Source organism: Macrotis lagotis, chromosome X, assembly GCF_037893015.1.
Source record: "Macrotis lagotis isolate mMagLag1 chromosome X, bilby.v1.9.chrom.fasta, whole genome shotgun sequence".
Taxonomy (NCBI): domain Eukaryota; kingdom Metazoa; phylum Chordata; class Mammalia; order Peramelemorphia; family Peramelidae; genus Macrotis; species Macrotis lagotis.
Window position 1 is genome coordinate 239,524,384 of NC_133666.1, and position 25,399 is coordinate 239,549,782.

General features: G+C 35.1%; 1 protein-coding gene across 4 annotated transcripts in view; it reads right to left on the bottom strand.

Moving 5' to 3' along the window:
* Positions 1-25,399, bottom strand: part of ZFYVE16 (zinc finger FYVE-type containing 16) — a 67,059-nt gene that overhangs the window by 18,724 nt on the left and 22,936 nt on the right. For 2 of the 4 annotated variants that reach the window (XM_074200031.1, XM_074200032.1), the window contains exons 4-15: positions 24,981-25,077; positions 19,671-19,841; positions 19,011-19,153; positions 15,752-16,127; positions 13,963-14,085; positions 12,970-13,125; positions 12,219-12,443; positions 8,522-8,604; positions 7,320-7,424; positions 6,634-6,781; positions 2,167-2,247; positions 1,167-1,329 (exon numbers count right to left, since the gene is read on the bottom strand). In XM_074200031.1, the coding sequence (XP_074056132.1) occupies positions 1,167-1,329; positions 2,167-2,247; positions 6,634-6,781; positions 7,320-7,424; positions 8,522-8,604; positions 12,219-12,443; positions 12,970-13,125; positions 13,963-14,085; positions 15,752-16,127; positions 19,011-19,153; positions 19,671-19,841; positions 24,981-25,077 (1,871 nt within the window). Of the gene's footprint in view, positions 1-1,166; positions 1,330-2,166; positions 2,248-6,633; positions 6,782-7,319; positions 7,425-8,521; positions 8,605-12,218; positions 12,444-12,969; positions 13,126-13,962; positions 14,086-15,751; positions 16,128-19,010; positions 19,154-19,670; positions 19,842-24,980; positions 25,078-25,399 lie in introns of those variants that run through there. The other 2 variants (XM_074200033.1, XM_074200035.1) reach the window with 2 other exon arrangements.

Sequence of the window (25,399 nt, forward strand, 5' to 3'; positions counted from 1 at the left end):
CAAGAGTCTAAAACTGGAAAAAAAAAAAAAGCATAGTTTTTATCCAGAAATAATATTCAACAAATTCAATTAAAAAAGTACTTTAAAAAAAAGTTCATGAGTATCAAAGCAAGTAATTAAAAAAGCAATACCAAATGGGGTTTGACAACATGAAATCTCAAATTTTATTATAAAAACAAATTATTAAAATATCTGGTATTAAAATTTTTTTCATCAAAGTTTATTTTTAAGCAAACCTGATAATTAGAATAAATAAGTCTTAATAAGAAAACATGGAGAACAGGTTGGTACTGCATAAAGCAAAATAAAAGTATTCAGGAAATAAACTCTTATTTACACAAACCTGGAGAAAAGTTGGTCATAAAAATTTATTTACATATCTTTATTGACCACTAAAAGTTCCAAATGGACAAAGGATTTTCATATGGAAAGTTAAAAAGTTAAAAATTCATTAAGAGAATGGAAGGCTGTAGGTCTCAGGATTGTAAAAGGAATGAATTTCAAAACTACAACAGGACTGCCCAAAATGTAGCCCCTCAGGGTGATTTTATGCGACCACCTGTGGGCTTACTAAATGCTTTAGTAAATCATGGCAAGCTATTGCAGAACTTTCACTAAAATGGCAAATCAAAACATATTGTCTGTCTGTTGTTTCAATAAAAGTAAGGTTGGACAGTCCTGAACTACTACAACATGAAATACCATGAAATTAAATATAGTACTTTGGTTAAACAAAAATAAAAACTTTTGCACAAATAATGGACCTTAAAATATGACAGAAAGACTAAATAGAAAAACCAAAAATTTTATTTTTTAATAAAAAAAAATAAAGATCTAAGATTTTCTAACTTCATATATAATGTTCTTTCTACAATTCCTACAATTACAGGATGCCTTCTTACTAGGGGGACATGCCTCAATAAGTCAGTAAGTAATTTTGGCTATTGCTAGATCTGATATAAAGCCTGAACTCCTTTTTTTGTTATTTCTCCACATACAGCATCTAGTAAAGGGAGTGTGCTTGGGGCTTAATGGATTGTACAAGATGACCTCAGCATTTATTATATTACCTAAAATATAAAATTTTTGGTCAAAAGTTTAATGTTTCCACTTATAGTTTCATTTAATTTTAAACATTTAATATTACATTAAAAAAAAATTCCTACCCTTTGTTTCCTTTTTCTTCAGTATCAACCCAGCAGATATCCACATATTCTCTTGAGTCTACTGCATCTACTTTCCCACATGTAATTTTAAAGTCTTTTTGGTCTCTTAGAGCTAGCCGTAAGCCTTCCATTGTCTCTGGTGTTATTTGCACCATCAAACCATCTAGAAATAAAATAACTGAAGTTAGAGATTTCTTAAGCTAGGCAATGAGATTTATTATAACACTGATTTCCATTATCAAAATACTTTTTGTGTGCAAGTCTTGTCTTGAAATTCATTTTTTTTAATAAAAATGTTCTTTTTATTGAAAAATCCTCTATTTTAAGTTCATTAAAGAAGCATTCTTTTTTCTCTAGGTAACTGCATTTCAGAAATGCAGAGGCATTTGTTAAAAATTTTCTGAAATAGAGTACATATAATAGTTATATATCAAAATGCTTATAAAATTATGGTGTAAAATTTTTAAAATATTAAACTTATTCACAGTGTTAATAATGTTATCTTTTTTCCTAATACTTAAAAAAGGGCACTGTGGACAGAGCCTTGACCTTGGAGTCAGGAGGAGCTGAGTTCAAATCCGACCTCAGAGACTTAAGAATTGCCTACGCTGTGTGACCTTGGGCAAGTCTTAATACCATTGCCTTGCAAACAAAAACAAAAACCTAACACTTAAGAAAACCCTTCACTGTAAAATATCATCTGAAGATAAAGCACTTCAACTATTTTCTAAAGAATCTTTAGCATTCTTCCCAATATCTACTGAATGTTTGTTTCCTAATTATTCATTATTCCATAAACAAAGTTCAATTTATATTTGTGAATGCATTCAATTTTCTGGTCCTACCTTAAAGAAAATTATTTCTAAACATTAGATAAATTAGTATTAAGCTGCCAGAGCTGAAGTATTTAATGTTAGGTACCTTTTGGAATATTCTCCATAAAATTCTAGAAATTTTGAAGTCAATTTTTACATCAAAACAATCTTGAAGAAATTCATACCTTCAACTATGCTGGATTTAGCAAGAAATCCTGAAGATGTTTTTAGGGCTCCATTGAATACCACAAAACTTGCCCCAGTCACTGATAAAGAAAAACAAAGTCAGCAAACTCAAGGATTTATTTTTCATGGCACATTAATTCAGATTTATTGCAAATTCAAGTTGGGGCAGCTTAGCTGGCACAGTGGAAAGAACACTGGCCCTGGATCAGGAGGAACTGAGTTGAAATCTAGTCTTGATACTTAATAATTGCCCAGCTGTGTGACCTTGGCAAGTCACTTAACCCCACTGCCTTAAATCAAATTTTTAAAAAATTAATTCAAGGGGCAGCTAGTTGGCATGTTGGATAGAGCACTGGCCCTGGAGGCAGAAGGACCTGAGTTAAAATCTGGCCTCAGACATTTAATAATTACCTAGGTGTGTGACCTTGGGCAGGTAACTTAAACCCATTGCCTTGCAAAAAAAATTAATTTAAATTATTTTTCATAGTACATTAATTCAAATTTACTAAGTTATTATCAAAAAAGTGATATTTACAAGTTGTTTTTTCCTGAACCAAGGGGCAACTAGGTGGCGCAGTAGACAAGAGCACGGGCCCTGTAATCTGGAGGAGTGCATTTCAAATATGACATCATGCACTCAATAATTACCAAGCTGTGTGATCTTAGGCAAGTCACTTAACTCCATTGCCTTGCAAAAAAAAAAAATTCCACTACCAATATGTTGGTTTGTTTTTGCTGAACTATGTATATCTGCTAGGACAGAGGGCTTGAATTCCAGGTTGATGATGCTAAAAGTGTAGGTGGACAGATAAATACAACAAAAAGAGAATGAAACATTTTCTTGCACAGTGGAAAAAAGTGTAAAGGAGGATATAGAAATTCTGCTATTTTGTAAAATTAGAATATTTACATAATACGTGTACATGAGTATAAAACACATGCTGTTCTACAAGAGACAAGAAAGATGACCCAGTGTCTGAAGTTTCTTATCTCTAAGTGCTATAAGTAAACTCTCTTAAGACCATAAGATGCACAAAAAGTACCAACCTGCATTGTTACAAGGGGTCTCCAAACCCAGGAGTTCCCTATATCAACTGAATCATGGACCTAATCCCTATCCCTTAGTGTAAAAAGCACTGGACTTGAAGTCAAGAAGATGGGGTTCAAATCTTACTGTGTGACTTGGCGAAGATTATTAATTCTTCTCAGCCTCAGTTTTCTCATCCATAAGATGGAGATAATAATAGTACCTATCTCACAGGGTTGTTGTTTGGATCAAATGAGATAATAATGTAAGGCAAGTGTTCTCTGAACCCTTGAGTACTAAATAAGTATTATCTCTTAATGTCCTATAAATGGTTTCAAAGTTATCTGTGAATGTTACTACCTAGTAAAAGGTATGATGCATACATGTATAACTACAACGGAAAATAATATATCAGTTCATTAGAGAAGTGCAAAGCAGTCCTGAGTAAAATCTGTAAGGGAAGGTGACATCTGACAGGAGAACTTAGAGAAAGGGTCTTGGAGAAGGGTGTAAGTTGGATTTTAATGGATAAGAAAGAATATAAGAGGAAAATGAGGCTATTCTAAGCAAAAGGAACAATGTGAGTAAAAATCTAAATGCAATAAAGTGACATGTTTTTAGGGGACAGAAAGAACAGATCAAAATTATTAATAAGAAAAAGTCAATCTATAAACATTCAGTGCCTGCTCTGTGGCAGGAACTATGCTAAGCACTGAAGATTACCATTGAAGGGAGGGTATCAAAAATAAATACAACCTACAGAAAAAAGTAACAGAAAGACACTGGGATTAAAAGGAGTTGAGGAAGGTTTCTTGTAGATGGTAGGACTTTAGCTGAAACTTAAAAGAAGCCAGGGAAGTCAACAGAGTTGAGGAATTGGGGAGCATTCCAACATGGGGGACAGCCAGATAGCTGCCCAGGGCCAAAAGATGGACTGTCATCTTGGAAGAAGTCAGGAGGTCAGTTATCACTGGAGTGAAGTGTTTATGTGGGGTAAAGGGAGGGCAGTAGGGGAGGAAACAAGATACAAGACCACCAAAAAGATAGGAGGGGCCTAGCTATGAAGAATTTTGAATGGCCACTGGAATTTAATGATCAGGGAGCATGGCATAGAATTACTACATGACAGGAGCTGAACTTTAGGAAAATCATTTTAGGGACTGAATAGAGGATGGACTGGAGTGGGGAGAAACAGGTAGACTGAGCAGCAAATTAATACAGTAATCTAGGGCTGAGATGACAAGGGCCTAGGGCAGTAGAGAGAATGGAACATATATGAAAGATATAGTCAAGAGTAAAAATGATGATGATCAGCTCAATAGATTCCCAAAAACATATATAGAAGTTATATATTTTTATTAATGTCTATTTTTAAAAATTAGGCTCTTTTTCTTTAAAAACAAAAATGAGGCAAGGGTACTCCCTAGTCAAACTTAAATTTTTTTATCATGGTTTTATTTAGTTAACTTCAAGGATCTATTATTTTGCTGGTGTTCATTCCACTGATCCAGAATATTAGCCCTCTGACTTGTTCGACATCATCATGAGTATCTATGGCCACAAAAAGCTGTGTTCAACCCAGGAATAACCCTTTAGCTTAGTCTTCTGTTATAACAAACAAGGTGTTGTCAATTCACTATTTAAAGTCCTTCTAACTGACAAGCCCTGTGAGATACAGTGTTTTGCTTCAGGAGCCCAGAGGCCCCTCCATGTCATCATTAAACATCAGAGGAACAGGATATTTTCTTACCAACTCCCTCAAAACTTGCCACCTGGCTTCCATCTTCCACACTCCAATCAAACAGCCTTCTCAGAAGTAACCAGTAACCTCCAAGTGGATAAACCAAATGACCCTTTGTCAGTCTTTATCCTTCTTGCTCTCTCTGCAACATCTCCTTTATTCCTAAATCCTTCACACTGAATGTCTTTAATCTGAGTTTACACACGGTTCAAATAAGCTGCATTTTCTATTTTAGCAGCCTACAACAGATTAGGAGTAAATTTAGAGATGAATATGGACAATGGGGAGGGTACACTAAAAACATGAAAACTGACAACCAACTTACCTAGAAAGAAAAAAACTACTCCCTTTTCTCAGACTTCAAAAACTAGAGCAGCATGGGGTCATCTAGTGCAATGACAGACCATCACGCTTCAGTAGGATCCAAGAGACATCATTTTATTACACTTTGACATTCTTATAATGACTTGTAAGAGGGCAGGATAATACAACTGGGAGCACTGGCTCTAGAGTCAGGGGAACTTGGCTCAAATTCCACCTCTGATGTGTAGTGTATGATGGATGTGACCTTGTTATTTGTATGACTTACTTGACCATGCATGGGCAAGTCAATGAACCAACCTAAACCACTCTATGAGTTTCCTCATCTATAAAAAGGGAATTAGACTAAATGACTTCTCAGATCATTTTCACCTCTAGATCCATGATTTTTTTATCCTAAAAATTATTATATTTGATGTATTCTGTTATAGAAGAAAATGTGTAATTCATTAAGAATCTTTTTGTCCCAAAATGTCTAAAACACAACAAAAGACAAATACTTAAAATGAAATGTTTTAAGTTAGCTAGAAAAATGAATTTTTATAGATTACCTCAGTTGCTGGGAATGATGGATAGAATGAGATGACTGTATAATCAGAAAAGATTTTATCACAATTACAAAATGCTTCCAGATATCCATGGAAAAATATATGGCACTAAACTTCTATTAAATGTTAATTTAGGGAACATACAGTCTAAACAGAACAGAAAGGAAATGAACCTAAGTGAACAGAAATCACTGGATTTGGAATACATAAATTTATTTCTGGAGTAAGGAATTGCTCCATGTCTCAAAAGAAATAGAACATTTGAACTTAAAAGGCCTTTGTGTATCATGCTCTCATTTTAATAGAGAAATTTAATGTCTTTCCCAAGGTCACATATCCAAGAGAGTGGAAGGAAGAAAGCTAGTGTCTAGAGCCCTTGAATCAATTCGGTGTCCTTCAGCGACACTGCTCTTTGTCCCCAGAACCACATTACAAGACAATGAAAAAGGCAACTACCGGAGTCAACTAAATCACCTCTACTTGAACCAGAAAAAGGCTTCTATTCTATCATGTTTGATGCATTAGAATAATTCACAACTTTCCCAAATAATACTCACTACTGTCTTTAAGATGTTATGAGAAGAGTAGTTGGCAATTGGAAGAAGGTGGGAAGAAAATGAGGGTAGAGGGAATAGCAAAGAGAATTTATTTTTTGATGAACAATGATCCATCCAGTCATTATCATGCAAGTTAAAGAAATCTTAATAGATTTCTATGCAACAGTGCTTCTATGAATACCAGTGACAAAGATTGTTAGGTTATCATTTAAAACAATATTTAAACAAAAATTAAGTTTTAGTAGAAAAATGTCACAAAAAAAAAACTTTACCTTTTCTGGGATGACCTGTTGCACTGTTAGCTTGTGTTTGATAAATTCCATCATTCTGAACACAAACTAGATGAGAATCAGCTTCTATACTAAAACTAGCTCCAATGCTTATTACATGCTCATTAGAAGAATTTACGACTTTCATTATCTGTTAATAAAAAAAAATTTGTATTTATTAGTTATAATATTCCTAGTGAGGTTCACAAGCTTTAGTCTAAATAGCTCTCAATGTGGCAAAAAAAAAAATTTCTAAAACAAAAGATGCAAACTAATTTGTAGAAAAACAAAAAATACAAGATTTTACATTAAAATAATGATATATGGGGCATCTAGGTGGCACAGTGGATAGGGCACTGGTCCTGGAGTCAATAGGACCTGAGTTCAAATCAGGCCTCAGACACTTAATAATTACCTAGCTGTGTGACCTTGGGCAAGTCACTTAACCCCACTGTCTTGGAAAAAAAGTTATACACATTTTAATCATTTCCCAAAATTATGAGGTGATGAATACATATGGCATTCAAATGTTATATTAGTATCCACAAAATAAGTTTATTTTAAACCTAGACCTTGTGATTATTGGGTAGATCTCTGTGGAAGATTTATGGAAGGATGTAAACAAGAATTTCTGAGAATGAGGAAGCCTGCATGTGTTGAGATCAGCCCTGACAAGAAGTAATACTTACATCAGTGTATCTTTTTCGAGGTATTTTTATGCAGCTTTTACCCATTTCCATGTGAATCAACAACTGTTCTATGGTATGCAAAGTATACTGATAATTTCGCAGGTCCTATAATAAAAAAAAGTTCATAGTTTCGTACTTTCCTATATTTTAAACTGCTACCCACCACCATCTTGCCATTACAAATGTAACTCTAATATAGAACATACAAACATAGGTTAAGCACAAACTATTATGAAATAATTCACCAAAAAATACAATTACAAACTTTGTAATGGCTACATTAATGTAGTAAATAACTTCAAATGTTTACTTCAAATGTTAAATGCTCATGCTTATGGCAAGTTGAGGACAGACAGAGGCGCTGTCATCCCTGTCTGCTGCTCCCTATCACCACCATAAAGGGAATAGCCAAGGAAAGAAAGGAATATCTGGAATGGATGTAAGGGCATGGTGACACATAGAAGATAATTGATAGGTGAAAAAGCATGCACAGTACTAACCTGTCACTAGATCAAAGTAAAAAAAAACAGCTAAATATTTTCATGAGATTTTTTAAAAAATTTCATAAGCTCACCTACTAGCCAATGTACATTAAAGGAAAGCTAAGTGGCATAGTGGATGGAGCCTGAATTCAAGAAAACCTGAATTTGAATGTTGCTGTGGAAACTATTATTAGCTGTGTGACCCAGGGCAAGTCATTTAACCTTTCTGAGCTTCAGTTTCCTCACATATGAAATGAGGATAATTACAGCATGTACCTCACAGGGTAATTGTGAGGGCTCAATGATACAGTATAAATGAAACATTCTACAGACCTTAAAGAGCTACAGAAATGTGAGTTGCTATTGTCGTGTAAATAGAAACCATACTCTCAAGTAACATTCTCAGTTTTCTCCTCTTTGAAGCACCAATACAAAGAATAGACAATGAGTCAGCTAGTTAACTTTTTGGACTATTTTCCAAGGTGACCCATTTGAAAAACTGACATCAATGAAGCTGGATGAAGTATCCATTAAATGAACTTTTGATCAATGAATAATTAATGAAGTCAATTCACATACTTGAAAAAATACTTAGCCTATTCCATTTTTAGAATCTCAAAAGATTCAAAGCATATTAATCACAAATTAAATGCATGACACTTGCTAAGTAAAAATTAGCAAATAAGTAGTAAAATTAAGCAAAATATTAATTTTACTCACAACAAGTAAGTTCATAATAGTGTGTCCTATTTCTCCAAAAAGAGGTTTTCGACATCTGATACTTGTTAAAGGTGTGGGATATACTGTACATGAGTGAGGAAAAGTGATGTTAATGATTATAATAAAGCTTTTTGGAAAAAGTATATATCATTTCCATTTTACAAATAGAATTATTGAGTTACCATGCCTAACTCCAAATAGTTGATTAGATTTTAGAGGTTCCTAGAATAGGGACTAGAATCAGAAAAAGAAAACATATCTTTATTTTTCTAAACCCTAAATGAAATTTAGAAATTAGTGGGGGGGAAATCTATTTTTTTTTCAATTATTTAAAAACACTCTGACAAATTATCTATATACTTCAACAGACTGCCAAAGGTAAGCACAGGAAACCCTCTCCTACAGGTTGGGTCAGATCTCAGTGGAACTGTAACCAAAACAGTTACATCTAAAGACTTGGAGGGCTGGAAGATTAGTGTCACATTAAATTTCTATTCAATTAGCAAAGGGTTTATGCAGCAATGTATCAAAAATCTAAATGGACAGTCAAAATCTATATACACTTCCTTAAATTACTGATGACACTGAGCATTTTGAAACTTTTTTTTTCAGCATCAACAGAAGAAAAAAGTGAGCAAAGACAGAAGAACATGTAATAGGGAAAGGCCTACAAATATGTCAACTTCTTCAAAAACAAGAAAGGAGGACAACTATTTCTACAGAATGAACATCACTCAATGAAAAATCCCGCTCCCATAACTTCATTTACTAGTCCTAAATCAGAACCACTAAACAAGGAGAAATTAAGAGAAAGGAAATAAGTATTCTATAGTAACAATATTTTTAATGTCTTATTTTTCCTTTGGTTCTTAAGAGTACAACTCTACATTACAAAAGAGGAAAATAACCTTGTAAAAGTAGCCGCCAATCCCATCAAAGAAGAAAAAGTACCTGAAGAAGAAAAGGAGAATCTTTACCTGTGTCAAAAAATTGGAGGGTGGAAGAATCACTATGAAAGACAAGAGAAGTGAAAAAAGGCTCCCTGAACACAATTCTGATAGGTGACTTGGAACACAAATGGTAATCTAAAAAGCACTTTGAAAGATTGAAATTTTAGGCAAGATCAGAAGACCACAGAACCAAAGGTAATGTTTTTATTACTGAGCCCACTACAGGTAAAAGAATATAAAATCAAAGATGTGAAGCAAGAAGCATCTCAGATGTATTTAATCCAATCCAGTCATTTTTTGAGATGAGCAAACTTGGGTCCAGAAAGGATGAATGACTTGACACCAAGGTCATTATAAGTAAAGGAAAAAAGCAAGATTTGAACCCAGATTTCGCTGGTTCCAAATCTGCCACATTTTCCACTGCACCACACTGCCTCCAGTGTGGAGTTTTAGAAAAGCAAATCTGGAAAGGGTTAAGAAGATGAAATCTGATAATGGGATTTAAAATACAGAAATGACCATCCCATAAAACAATTAGCCAATCAATATAAAAAATGTCGCTTCTCTCTTTAGCATTTTAACTACAGTGATTTTAATTTTTTTGAAGAAAAAGGTGAAACTTAACCTAAATACTTCACTAATACTACTACACTAAAACTAACCTAATATTTCACTCTTTCAGTCAGGAAAAAAATTGTGTGTGTGTGTGTGTGTGTGTGTGTGTGTTGTCTATATGCGCAAATACACCATATATTTGTAGGAATTCCCTGTATATCTCAGATACCATACTTTATTAGAAATAGTAAAGATATTTTTCCAACACCAATTTTCAAAGATAAACATAGAAAAGACAAAATTGAGAACTAATAAAAAAGAATAAATACAAAAGCATGACATGATCCTAGCATGACATGATCCTATAATAACAGTGTCAAAAGTGCTAAAGATTAGTGTAAGTTGAGACAAGGAAGGAAAGCTAAATATTAACACTTAAAAATACATCTGTATTTTATTAATAAAATATTAACATATAAAGTTAACCAAAATACATATGTTAGTGCTAATCCTGAAGTTGCAAGAAGTAATTTTATGCAACATTCCTACTTTACACAATAGTTTGTAAACATAGTGAACTCATTAACCTCAAAGATGACAGACACTAAGAGTATAAAAAAGAGAGAAAGTGTAGTACAACAGATAAAGAGCTGTCACTAAGTCAATACATCCTGGTTTTGAGTCCTTTCTCTAACATACACAGACTGTTAACTATGGGCAAGTAAGTCACTTGATATCTCAGCCCTATTACAGTCAACAATTAAAAAGACTGTAAGTTGTGGAACATTCATTTGCTAATTTGTATTAGTTTGGGAATTTCCTTACAAGAAGTTCTATAAATAGATAAAAACACAGATCTAGATGTCCATCCATCTTCTTTCCCTTTCCTAAATTCCAACCTCAGAAATGTTTAAGATCCATTTAACTTGTTATAAGTCTGTCATCTTGGAATGTAACAAAAGTATTTTTGTAACCTTTTTGTGCTTAATAAACAAATATACCTTCACCAAAAATATCCTTTGGTAGCAGTGGTTAAAGTAATACTGAAAGGATCAGATTCAGTATAGTATTTCCTACATTCCTTTGTTCATAGACAGAACTAAGCTGAAAGTGTAATGTTATTTTTGTGTACTTTTAACTGGCAAATAAATGTTCTCTAAAGCTTCTATAATAATATTTTCATAGCCACAAGGCTAAATATCTCCTTCACTCTATTGCTCTATCTTTAAAAAATAGGTAATTTTACAATATTAGGTAAGAATTTACCTAAACAGTAATTGGTCAACATTTCAAATGTATCCAATAATTACTATGACAAAAGAGTTGAAAGTAAGGCAATGCTAAATTGAATAAATATACTAGAGTCAGTTCTATAATCAAAAATAAATATAGTTTCATTGCACCAAGTATCTAAGAAAAATCTTAAAATTCTTAAGGGAGTATTGGGAAGGCAGATATTTTCAAAGGAAAGGGAATTTCCATTGGGATTAGAATGATTGCTTTATAAGGATATGAATTAGAATTCACCATTCTAATGGGATTTTTTTCCTTTCTAAATAGTCAACTATATTGATTCAACAAACCTCAGTAATTAAGAAGTCTCAAAAAAAAAAAATAGGTCATCCCACCAAACCAAAGCACATACCCACAAATTTGAAGGAAGAAAATAGTTATTCCTTCCACAATGACTTTCCCATCACACTTTCTATATATTGCAAGTCAGCTAAACAAATGAGAATTTAGTTGGAGTTTCCCAGAAGCCACAAATGGCATGTAAAGGTCAACCAGACAAGACAGAAAATGTTTAGAAATTCAGAGATGCATAAAATATTAAATGTACAGTATCAAAATATCAATCCAAATTTTGCAATAAGATACTGTAAACATCTCATTAAAAAAGATCAAAACATTTTATGTGAATTTTCTGGAAACTTGGGCATTATATGCCCCTAAGCCCTACGATGTAGAAGGAATTGAGCACCAATATCTTTATAAAACAGTAAAAACTGGAGTAAAACAGGAGAAAGTGGTCTGTTTACTTACTTATGTTGACAATCTGAAAGTGGTTCCTTTACAGAGACATATTGACTAATTGTTAGTTTTTTTTTCAGTTCACTAAACTCACTCATACTGTACTTTCAATCCTCTGCATTTAGATAGTTTTTCATAAGTGTGGTATTAACAACACTTACCACTATATTCTGCTCCCAATCGCAACATTAAACGAATTGGAAAAACTTTTGCCCAAGGAATCTCCAGCTTCTGGATGAGAATTCCACAAAGAAAAGGACTACTTGGTAATGGGAGATCATCAAGTTTTTGTAAAGTAGGTGTAATAAATAAGAATCCTCCATGATCCTTACTGTTGAGAAAATTTTCCGCAAAGGTAATACTATCCAAGTTTTGTATGTATTTTCCTAGCCAAAAAAAAAAAAGATACACAAGTTAATAAAAGAATTTTAAAATACCATTTGGGTACACAGAAACACAATACTCTTTAAATGTAAACTGCATATATAATGACCAACCACTTTTAATTCCTGTAACATCTTGTAATCAAAACTTCAATAAGTAAGTTTATAAATCTAGATATATTAAAATGCAAGAAAGACACAAAAGAATGAAGATGTGCAAATCAAACCAAGGTTTTCTGAACATTTCCCTTTAGTGTAGTTAGCTCCCAGTATGCTGACCACCTAAGACATGCACTAACTCAGTTATTTCTCTTCCTTTGGTCAATTTATGGGTAAACTATTAGAAATGCAAGGTTTAAGGTGAATGAAATGAAAACAATATGCAAGTGAGAGACAGAGGCCTTCTAAAAACAAGTTCCTTTTGTCTCCAATGTAGCTTTGAGGACAAGCTTCTATAAAAAGCCTCTTTTCATTAATATATCAATACATTTCAACACTGAATACAAAAACTCAAGATATAATTCTATACCTTTTACTGCATCTTTATAAATGTTGATAAAAAGAGTGAAGATGTCCTTAGGAATTGTATCATCATTTGGCAAATAGAACAAAAGAACAAAAATTTCTGCCTGACCCAAACCATGTAGTCCATTGGTTGAGAAGTACCAATATTTTTCTGAAGAATCTTAAATGATAAAAACATGATTATAAACATTAACATTTTGTTAACCATAAAACAAAGTTATGTTATCAAGTTCAACAGTTTTCAAAATTAATTTTTTATCCAAAACTGATAAAATTTCAAGCCAAACTCTATGCAAGTAACATCAAAAAGAGGAAACTTTATAAGACATAAAGAGGTAGTCATAGAGTTATTAATTGAAGGGGATGAGTTAGGGATTTTTCCAAAGGTACTTAAGAGTGCTGATGATGATAGTGTGAAATGGCAGAGAGGCTCTAATGGGGGGAAGATGAAGGGAAGGGAAAGAAGGGAACTGTTGGGGAGAAAAGGGGCAATAATGGAGACAAATTCCATGATGGACTGTCAAAAAAGGAAAGCAACACATCTTCCCATATCACATACCCTCTGAGGTCATGTCACAATGACCTTGGCTGACACTGGCCCCCACATTGGGGACTAATGAAGTAAAAAAAAAAAATGAAGCTAAAAATGAGTAACAAGAGGGAGATAAGATTCATGCTGGAAATTAAAATGGGTTACTAAAATTGACTCAACCTCTTCTTAATTTGACTCCTTACAACCAGGATAAATATTATTGCATTAGAACTAAGCACCCCTGCTGCCAATTAGACTCAATAGTCATTCCAGTCAATCAACCAATAAACATTTATTCAATGTGCCAGGCAGTGTGCTAAGCACAGTCGTCATAGTTAACTAATAGCTTAAGTGCCAACTTGTATATAGGATGTATGTAGATAATCAGTTAATCCAAATATTTAAATGAGATTTTATTAAATATGTATCAGTTGGATGGGTAAAGAAACATCTATCATTACTTACAAATTACTAACTTGACATTCACAAGGAGATTGGCATTTAGGATAAATGTAATTGGACTAGCTCCTCCGTGCTCAAGGAGTGAAATGATTTGCTCCTGAGATGGACATTCTTCCACTACTGGATCTAAAAAGTAAAAATACATTCACTTATGTCAGTATAACCTCTTATTCAGCTGTTTAAAATGCTTTCATATTATAACATAAAGCACATCAATCTGATAATCCAATTTCATTATCTTTATTAAATTCATCATGTGATGATCACTCCTGCATTTTTAGTTCATGATCTATAAATCCAAATCCAATTCTCAGATACTATCTTTTTAATTCTTCCCATTTATTTCTCTTTTCTTTCTATGTGGAAGCAGCATGTTACCACACAAACCTTGCTAAGTTTGAAATCGGAAGACTCAGGACAGATGGTGCAATTGATCCAACACCAGCCCTGGAGTGAGGATACCTGAGTTCAAATCCAGCCTCAGACACTAGTTGTCTGACCCTGGGCAAGTCACTTAATCCTGATTATCTACAAAAAAAAGAAAGAAGACTGATTCAAATTCTAATTCTGCTTTTGTGTGACCTTGGTCAAATCAATCAACCTCCCGAATCTCAGTTTCAACATCTGTAAAATGAGCATATTGAAAGAGATGTTTCTTTTCAACTTCCAAACGAACAATCAAATTTTAAAAGAAAAAGCGAAAGTATTGTGTGTGTAATACCTTAGAACTACTCAAGACACTTGAGGCCTGAAATAGTTGGATGTCTTGAACAAGGTCACACTAAAAGAAACTGTTAGAATCAGGATTCAAATCCAAGTTGTCCTCTATAAATACTTGTTGTACTATATTAGGCCATAAACCAGTCAACTATAGTTAGCTTCATATGCACTCTAAATCCAGTACTTGATTTACTGCCTCACAATGAAACACAAAGTTCATTGATTTTTCTACTATACCACAATGTGACTCAATCAATTGGTAGTGACTTAATTAAAGCGTATTCTAGGATACTGAACAAATATTTGTCAATTTACTACTAAAATGTATTGCTTAGTCAAAGAAAGGTGTTCCTGAAAAGTGTGTAAAACAGATCACCTTTTGCAATTAGCTCATGCTAGGAAAGATAGAATGTCCTATTTAACAACTGGAAGAAACATCAGAAATCGCCAAATACACACCCCTCATTTCACAAATAAAGCAACTAAGAACTGGAGAGACAAAATGACCTTCCCAAGCAAGATATATTATTTGCTTTCAAAGGGTTGGAAAGGCAGAAAATTCTGTATAACTCACAGGGAAAATATTTAATGCAACAAAGTGTGACATATTAGACACCAAGTGTGTCTCCCTAAAATAAACAGGTCCTAAGAAAAATTAGATCTCTTAAAAGGAGAGGACAGAGCTAATTCTACAAAGTGGAATGTCCAGGGATTCATGAGAAGTATCTTTGCCATGGCTCTAATCTCCGGAATACTACACATAACAAAAAGCTAAATCATTGAAAAATCATAGGATATAAATGATAGATCTAGGAGTAGCCAAAAGCGAGATGTATCAAATGTTGGATGGGTAAGGAAAAATAAAATAACACATAGTTAAGAAATCCCCTTGTCCAAAATGCCAGAATTTTCAGAGTTTGGTTTTGTTGTGGTAATCAAATATTGAAACACACTTAAGTCACTGCTACACAAATAGAATATAAGAAAAGATGCCAAAGGAGTTTTTTGGGTTAGTTTCAAACAATGTATTCAAAAGCAATTTAGTACCAGTATAATATTAATAAAGCTTCACCTTCTCCTCTTTCTCCAGCTGCAACTAGGAGAGGGGGCAAGCCATCTTCATTGGGTATAAGATTGATGTCTTTCCTAACACATTTATCAATACCACACAGCAATCTATAATCAGAACTACTAGCAGATAAGTTGGGTGTTGGAATGACTGAAATAGAACTCGATTTTTCAACTATTGTAGAGATGGGTATTTCATCTGGTACAAAAGAAGAAAGAGAACTCTGTAACATCTCAGTTACAGCATTAATGGGCAATTCTTCCACAGATGGGACTACAGAAATAGGACTTTGTAATTTCTCTTGTCTTGCAGTTTCTGGTGTTTCATCTTTGGTCTTTTCTGCTTCTAGAGAAGGACTGTGATCCATTGTATTTACAATCTGCGAAGCAAAAAAACTGTCTTAGATTATTCATACTTTCTGAGCAACAGTAAAGTACTTCACTCCTTTAAGTGTTGATTAAACTTAGTAACAGTAAAAGGTAAAGTTTAGACTACACACCTAGAGATACAACATAATAGAAGAATAGCAGTGTTTGAGGATTCTCCTAAACGATATATGAATCACATGTTTAATAAATTGATCATAAATTTGATTATATAACTTTTTCTTTTAAAATATAGTCAGGGGGCAGCTAGGTGGCGCAGTAGATAAAGCACTGGCCCTGGAGTCAGGAGTACCTGGGTTCAAATCCGGTCTCAGACACTTAATAATTATCTAGCTGTGTGGCCTTGGGCAAGCCACCTAACCCCATTTGCCTTGCAAAAACCTTAAAAAATATAGTCAGGTAAAGTACCTATTTCTTACATTTGTCATAATTACCAGTGCATTTCTGAGCCTGGAAAATGTGGGGAAAAGTCTGGTTCAATGGGAAACCTGTCCCCTCCCCCCACAATAGTCCTAAAATCGACCTATCTCTCCAAAAATCTTAAAAAAGAATCTGAAGCTAAGGTAAATATTCCAGATGGGCTTCTATCTGAACTATTTTTGAGATTTGAATCAGCTTAAAGGCTAACATTTAAAGCTTAAATAATTAATTTCCTGTTTTTCCCCAGATCTCATTTTTTAAAATTCTGACTTGGTAACATTCAGTTACAAAGCATAAGCTACAAGTCATGCATACTTGAAAAATCTGCACTGCTGACAAGCAATGAACATTAAGTTCACTGATTCGATTCAGTTGTGAAAAGTTGTAAAGGATTTTAGCCAGCAAAGGGTGCAAGGATGCACCAAGAAAAAGATGGAGCAGCAAGAAGTTTCATGAAGCTGGAGCACAGAAAAAGGCTAAAGCCAGCTTGTTAATGGCCTTGAAAGCCATGTAGTAGTCACCCTTCAAGCATTCCATCATAGAACATAACTCCTCAAGCATTAGAGCAAGTGCTACCGATGTTTGAGAACTACCAAGAATTTTCACTAATGAAATCTCTGTACAGAGAAATCACATTTCCATAACATTTTAATACTTAAAGATTCAATTGACCCTTTTGTTTCCATTATGAAAATATACTTTGATTTACTGGGTTTAACTTGGGTTTATTTTTCCTTCTAGTCATAATCTCAGAACATTTTAAATCCATAAAGCTCTATATTCTCCAAGTTTTACAATGAGAAAATTTTAGAAATGGCAAGGTATATGTGTTTAAGATGTGAATGTTCTGAGATGGGAAAAACTTGAACAAAGGATGAAGAACCACAGAAAATGTAAAGAAAATGAGGACAGAACATGGTCTAGTTAGGTGTTATCAAACTCTACAAGTAGATACAAGGACCACTAAACTGTAAATTTTAAATATTTCCCAATAACATTTTAATCTAGTTTACAGTCACAGGCATAAGAATGGTTAACCATGCAATGATTTCATCCTCTGATAACTAGAGAAAGATTTGAAGTATGGAGGAGGCTCAAAATCAATAGTTTTAGACTTTTCAATTTCAAGAGAACATTTGCTTGGGGGGTGCAACTCAAGAGTTGGGGGTTTGAGCACAAAAGAGGTTTCTGACAGTTGCTGTGGGGATCTGGAAGTTAATGAGAGAAAAAAGAGCCCTGTGCAGTGGGGATGGCTTGTATCTGATTATAAAGCTCATAAATTTGTACCGAGCCCAGTCAGCATGATTGTGCATCTGTAGTATTCAGAAGCTCTTGAAGTAGTAAGGGAGAAGATGGACAGTAAGCATTAAGCAGTATCAGTTATTTGCAAGGCAGGAATAACAGTGCACAAAATATCAGGAAGGCAGCATCTTGAAGTGGCTATTAATAGCTAACACTGATACAGTGCTTAATATGTACCACAACCCTGGGATGGTATGATTCCCTTGTACATAGGAGGCAGCAGGCAGAGAAGTGTCTAGCTCAGGGTCACACCATTTGTAAGATTATTGACTTCAGGCCCAGAACTCTCTGTACTATATTATCCAGCTGCCATATAGAATTCATAAATATTAGAAAAGAAAATGATGGATCACAAAACTAAAGATCAAAAGTGTTAAACATGAAACAAGCTAGAAGTGGAATGACGAGATTATGAAAGGGGACTTTCATATTTCAGGAATTTGGGGTTCCTTAAGGTTTACAGCACCTTCATGAGACCTGTCCCATATTAGGTACTTTGTTGATGGATTAGCTAAAAGGGAGTTGTGGATGGACTGGGAGGCTACAATGTGAGGAAAATAATCAAAATGAACAATGAAGTCATCAGGAACTTTAACAGCAGATGGGTTGGAAAGGAAGACTAATAAGGAAAGCACTTTGAGGAAGGTGAGAGATGGCAATGAAAAGGATCACTTGATAATACAATCAGATATTTATATACATGAATTTCAAAAGAGGAAATGATTGGTGAGTAATAGTCATCAAAGGATCTGAAAGCAGTAGAGGAGGATTAAGCAAGCCACACAGCTCCTTTTCTCATGCAGCCGGATCCATAGGTGCAGGAGGAGTTAAGTCTTGTTGCATTTATAATGGACATATCAGCTTCTGCTGCTTGTGAGCAGGAATTCTCCATGTCTACCATAACACACTCAAAAACAATATAAAGAACAAAGCAAAATAAAATCATACATTCTCAACCTGTGAAAGACATTTATCTTTAATTCTAATTTTCATTTCCTTAAATGTAACTAATCATACATAATCTGAAATATCACAGCAACAATTTGTCAACTTTTAAGAAAAACCTTACAAAATCCACAGAGGTGAGTATTCTTAAATAAATTCACTTACAAAAAAGTATTTTATCAAGCAATTGCATACTTTTATTTTCATACCATGTGCACATCAGGTAAGACAGGACTCGTGTCCTGAGAACACTTTTTGCCTCCAGAAGACAATTTTGTTGTATCTGCAACTTCACCATTAGGCAAAATACCATCTGCAAACCATACTCTCCTCTGTTCTCTGGAACACAGACCTAGTTTCAATTAAAAAAGGGGGCAAGGGCTTAAATTAGATAAGGTGATCATTACCAGCACAGAAAAATTATGAATTTTTAGAAATTTCCCAACTTCTTTTATTCCCAAAGGAAGAAGGCCTACTCTACTATTCTCCATACACTGCATTGGTTTATTATACACACAGGCCAGGACTATAAGCAACAAACCTGGAACTCGGGAACTGTAATAAAAGATTCTCTTTAAAGAGCTTGGGGGAAAGAGGAAATCAAATTTATAGGACAAAACAGTATATGGGAGGAAGAAACTAGAAAATAGACAAAGTATTGAGAATAAGAGAGCACACAGCAAAGGATGCAAATCAAAGGACCCACAAAGGACCCATAAATACACCTGAACTTGAAATTTTAAAAAGAAACCATGAAATACGACTATAAAACAAAAAGAAATCACAAGTCATATGTACTCCAAAATATTTTTAATGAACCTTAAGATCTTAAAATCCAGGATAACGAAGTGACAGTCTCTTTTAATTACCTTCAATACTTGGTTGTTTAAGTGCTGAGGTAGGTAAAGCTGAAGGTGAAGGGGTATTGGGCGCACTGGACATCTGGTTATCCTGAGAAGTCTGGGCTATGGCACATTCAGAGGAAATACTGGATTTAATATTGGAACCAGTTGGACTCATCATACTTTCAAATGCCTGTGCTAAATGAGTGAGAGAAAATATTAAAATCTCAAACTTTTTAAAATGTTAAAGATCCATGCTGTTTTTAAGTTTTGCTGAGAAAGAAATGATAAGGCTCTAAGAAACAAGAAGGAATCTTGTTCATCTCAGTATTGGCATTTTGTAAATAATTTAGTTTTTTGCATAACTAGAGTGAAACTAGTAACTTCTAATCTGCTTTTGATATGTTAAACATAATTTTCATTATTTTTCTCTGTACCAGTAGTGTTGGTTGCCCTCTTCCAAGGCCTCCTGAAACTCATTTGCCTTATCATTTCCTCTCAAATGTCAAGCAACCACACAATTTCGATCCACAGAATAACAGCATTCTCAATATTGTGATAAATACCAAACTCTCTGTCAACTCCCTACCCCCTCCCATTAAGCTCCACAAAGCACCTCCAAACTAGTCCCATGTAAAAGTTATTGCATAGGCCTAAAACAGTCTCTACTAATCTCCAGAAAGCTTTCTCAAATAACCTCATGCTGCCACTTTGAAGTTCTGAGAAACATAGATCCAGAAACAGATACCTCAGAGGTTATCTGTCCAACTCCATTATTTTACAGATGAGGGAAAAGGAAGCTCTAAGAGGTTAACTGATTTGGCCCAAGTGAGTTGAATAGTGAACATCTGAGGAGAAATTTCAATGTTGGTCTTCTTGACAAACAAGCCAGAGTTTTTTCCATTATATAATACCACCATTGATTTCTGGGAATCATATCATTTCCTAATAACTATAATCACAGATGCATGCAAAATACTTGTGAACAAAATTTCCTCTACTTCCACAAATATTTTATCAATAAATACGAAGGGAATTTTGTGATGAAAATACTGCAAAATGGCCAGCCTTTCTACTCAAACAGCATGAAGAAATTATTTTCAACTGCTTAAGAAGTTCCAAATCGGGCAGCTAGGTGGTGCAGTGGATAAAGCACCGGCCCTGGAGTCAGGAGTACCTGGGTTCAAATCTGGTCTCAGACGCTTAATAATTACTATCTGTGTGGCCTTGGGCAAGCCACTTAACCCCATTGCCTAGCCAAAAAAAAAAAAGTTCCAAATCAAAAATCAAAATAGAACAATTACATTCATTTCACCAAAGCAACAATCTATTCAAACTTTGCATTTATATGGCAGCAATTGTTGAACATGTTAATAAGGGTCAAAAAGAAAGTCTTTTTTTTTAAATCCTGCTAGTCCTATAAAAGCTTTTTAAAATTGAGACAAGCAACATTCAGCATGACTGAAGATTATGGAAAACATCTAAGAAGTACATTAATGGAGGGTAAAAAATATTAAATTTAAGAGGAAATGTATAGAAAGATATAGATGCGATGGGAAATGTAAAACTAAAGATATCTTTACCTCTAAGCTAATCATGTTATTTTATAAGATCTTTTGCCTCCATTTGGATTTAAGAGTTCTTATATAACAGTCTTTACCCTAGTCTGGAACTCAGAACATTGATATATACCTCTATGTTCAGCAAATACTTTAAGAAAATGATAATAAAAGCAATGTTAGTAAATGAAATTTGATACTTGGTAATTGTGATAACTGGTTAATGAACTTTGATACCTAATATTAATGAACTGCCACTCCAGAAAGTGAATACTTTCTGTCCATATTGAGAATATTAATTATGGGGGGGGGGGCAGAGCCAAGATGGTGACAGGAGAAGAGCCTCTCTTAGGCTCTCAAAACTTATAAAATAAGGACTATAACTAAATTTTCGAGAGAGACAGAACCCACAGAAGGATCCATTAAGGCAATTCTCCAGCTCAAGATAACCTGGAAAATAGTGGAAAGGCTCCACTCCATGGGGTTAGAGGGGCAGCCAGCCAGAGAGAAGGAACTTCAGCCTCCCAGAGGCAGCTCCAGGGCACCTGAGAGCTGCTGCTCACAGCAGTGGGGGCAGTTTCCTGAACTACACCCTGGGGACCACAAGACACAACTTGGAAGATCAGCGGGGGGGGGGGGGGGGGGCCTCTGCCAGAGGGAGTAAGTGAAGCCCAGCCCTCCAAGCACACAGTGAGCAGCATGACCAATGGCAGCCCAGATCCAGAAACTGGGAACAAGGACAGGCAGTAAGCAGGAGCCCCAGGCAATTGAGCCTTGATTCCTCAGCCTAGGTAGGGGAATAAAAAGAGACTTCTGAGCTCTGTCCTCTATACCTGGAACAGGACTCTGGGGCTCTGACCACATTCAGATCCTGATCGCAGTCTAGGCCCCCCATAGAACAGCAGACCCCCCCCTCCCCACCTCAGCCCTGTGGCAGAGGGGGGCACATGGTCATTCACAGACCAGGAGGGAAGACAAGAGTTTCACACACTGAGATCCTTGTGGGGGAGGGTCCCAATAATACTCAAAAACTTGGGAAGTACCCCCAAACTAGGCACAGGCTGGGGAAATGAGTAAACCGAGAAAAAAGAGGAACAGCATTGAGAAATACATTGTCTATAATCCCAAGAAGGACAAAATATTCAATCTGAAGATGAGGAAGTCCAAGCTCCTGCATCTGAAGTCTGCAAGAAAAACGGAAATTGGGTTCAGGATATGACAGAGCTCACAAAAGATTTTGAAAATCAAATGAGGAAGACAGAGGAAAAATTGGGAAAAGAAATGAGATGCAAGAAAAACATGAAAAAGAAGTCAGCACCTTAGTCAAGGAGATCCAAAAAAATGCTGAAGAAAATAACATGTTAAAAACCATCATAGGTCAAATGGATAAAACAGTTCAAAAAGTTATTGAGGAAAAGAATGCTTTAAAAAGCAGAATTGGCCAGATGGAAAAAAAGATAAGAAAGCTCTCTGAGGAAAACACATCCTTCAGATACAGAACGGAGCTGAAGGAAGCTGCTGAATTAAGAAGTCAAGACACAATACTTCAAAACCAAAAGAATGAAAAATTAGAAGAAAATGTAAACATCTCATTGAAAAAAAAGATCTGGAAAACAGATTCAGGAAATATAATTTAAAAATTATTGGGATATACCTGAAAGTCATGATCAGGAAAAGAACCTTGACATCATTTTTAAAGAATTCCTAGGATATCCTGCCCAGATATCCTAGGAGCAGAGGGCAAAATAGAAACTGAGAGAATCCACCAATCTCCCCCATAAAGAGATTCCCCCCCCAAAAAAAACCCAGGAATATTATACCCAAGTTTCAGAACTCCCAAGTCAAAGTGAAAATATTATAAGCAGGCAGAAGGACACAATTCAAATATTGTGGAGCTGCAGTCAGGATCACACAGGACTTAGCAGCAAATACATTAAAGGCTCATATGGCTTGGAATATAATATTCTGGAAGAAAAAAGAGCTCACAAGTGCAACTGAGAATCAACTACCCAGAAAAACTGAACATCCTCTTCCAAGGAAAAAGATGGACTTTCAATGAACCAGGGGAATTTCAAATGTTCTGTTTAAATGGCCAGAGCTGAAAGTTTGATCTTCAAATACAGGACTCAGGTGAAGCATAGAGAGTGGAGAAGTTTGGTAAAATATGAGGGACTTAATGATGATGAACTACATGTATTCCTGCAAAGAAAAATGATACTGATAATACTCATAAGAAACTTCAAATTTAATAGAGCAGGTAGAAGGAGCTTTTATAGATGAAGCACAGGAGAGAACCGAATTTGGAGATATAACATATTGTAAAAATGGAGTCAATGGCTAAAAGGGAAATATAATGGGAGTAAGTGGAATAGGCTAAGATATTTCGTATAATAAGATTTTTTTTTAATTGCAATTATATGGAAGGGGGAAGGCAAGGGGGGATTGAGAGAACCTTCACTCTCATAAGAGGTGGCTCAGAAAGGAAACAGCACACATTCAATGGGGTATAGACATCTAGAGTAAAAAGGAGAGAAGGGGGACAAGGGGAAGGGGGCAATGTGAGTGATGGAGAAGAGGATGGACCATGGTGGGAGAGTGGTCAGATATAACACATTTTCTTTTTTTACTTCTTGCAAGGGGCAGGGATTGGATGGACTGTCCAGAACCACAGGGCCAGGTGGTTGCTGGGCCTTAGGTGTGGTATGTGAGCTTGGGGCCTCTTGGCCTCAGGGCCAGTGATCAGTCTGCTGCACCACTCAGCTACCCTACAGCACATTTAAGAAGAGGGTCAAAGTGAAAGGAGAGAGAAAATATAGTGTATGGTAGTGGGGAAGTATGAACGGAGGGAGTTGCGATCAGCAATGGCAACAGTGGAAAAATATGGGAAGTAGCTTTTGTGATGGACTTATCCTAAAGAATGTGATCCACTCACAACAGAGCTGGTGGTGTAGAAACATAGACTGAAGCACGTTTATTATTGTTGTTGTTGTTGTTGTTGTTATTATTATTATTATTATTTGGGGGGGGTTGTGGGGCAGATAGGGTTGGGTAGCTTGCAAAGGGCCACACAGCTGGGTGATTGTTGTGTGTCTGAGGCCAGATTTGAACCCAGGTGCTCCTGATTCCAGGGCTGGTGCTCAGTCCACTGCACCACCTGGCCACCCCAATTATCATCATCATCATCATCATCATCATCATCATCATTTTATTTTGGATTTTGTTTTTTTTGGGGGGGGTTGCAGGGCAATGGGGTTGGGGTAGCTTTCCCAGGGTGGCACAGCTGGGTGTGGGTTGTGGGGCAGATAGGGTTGGGTGGCTTGCAAAGGGCTGCACAGCTGGGTGATTGTTGGGTATCTGGGGCCAGATTTGGGCTTGAATGCTCCTGGCTCCAGGGCCGGTGCTCCGTCTACTGTGTCACCTAGCTGTCCCTATTATTATTTTTTTGTAATTTTAATTTTAATTTTTGCCTCTTTCCTTCACTTTATTGCTCATGAGGGTCTATATTTTTGGGGGGGAGGGGGTATTATGTTTACTCTTAAACAAGAATATTTTAGTAATGTATTAAAAGCCATTTTACAAAAATAAAATAAATATAATTTTTTAAAAAGGAAATATTAATTATGAAAGTGGAACAAAAAGGAAGACAATCAACCTTGGAAAATCCCAAATAAGCCAACAGTAGGCCACTGCCTTAAGGAGACATAGGAGTGATACAATCTGTTTTTAAGTTAAGACAACCCTATGAGGAAAAAAAATTGCTGGATTTGTAAACACTTACCCCTACTAATTGACTCATAGCAGACAATACAGACTCTTGCTTCTTTTTCCATATATTGGAGTTTGCATTTCCTGCTACAACACACACCACAAAATACCTAAATAAAATAAAATACTGATTTTAAATAGTTGCTCTCTGTGTTTTGAAAATTATACTTTCACATACAATTTTTCTGATTCTTACAAAAAGATCAGGTCTCTTTGTGATTTTAGTTTCTTAGATAAAAAAAATTCTACAGTCTAAAAGAATTTCTCTAATACAAAAAATTCCTTAATGATCATTATTATTCTTTGTCAAATAAAAATAACTTTCTTATAAATGTATGAAACTTTAATACCTGAAGTATTTTTCCTGTTCTTATCAACTTCCAAGTACAGTATTTTGTAATTTTCTTCTACAAAAAATACTAACAAGTTCAA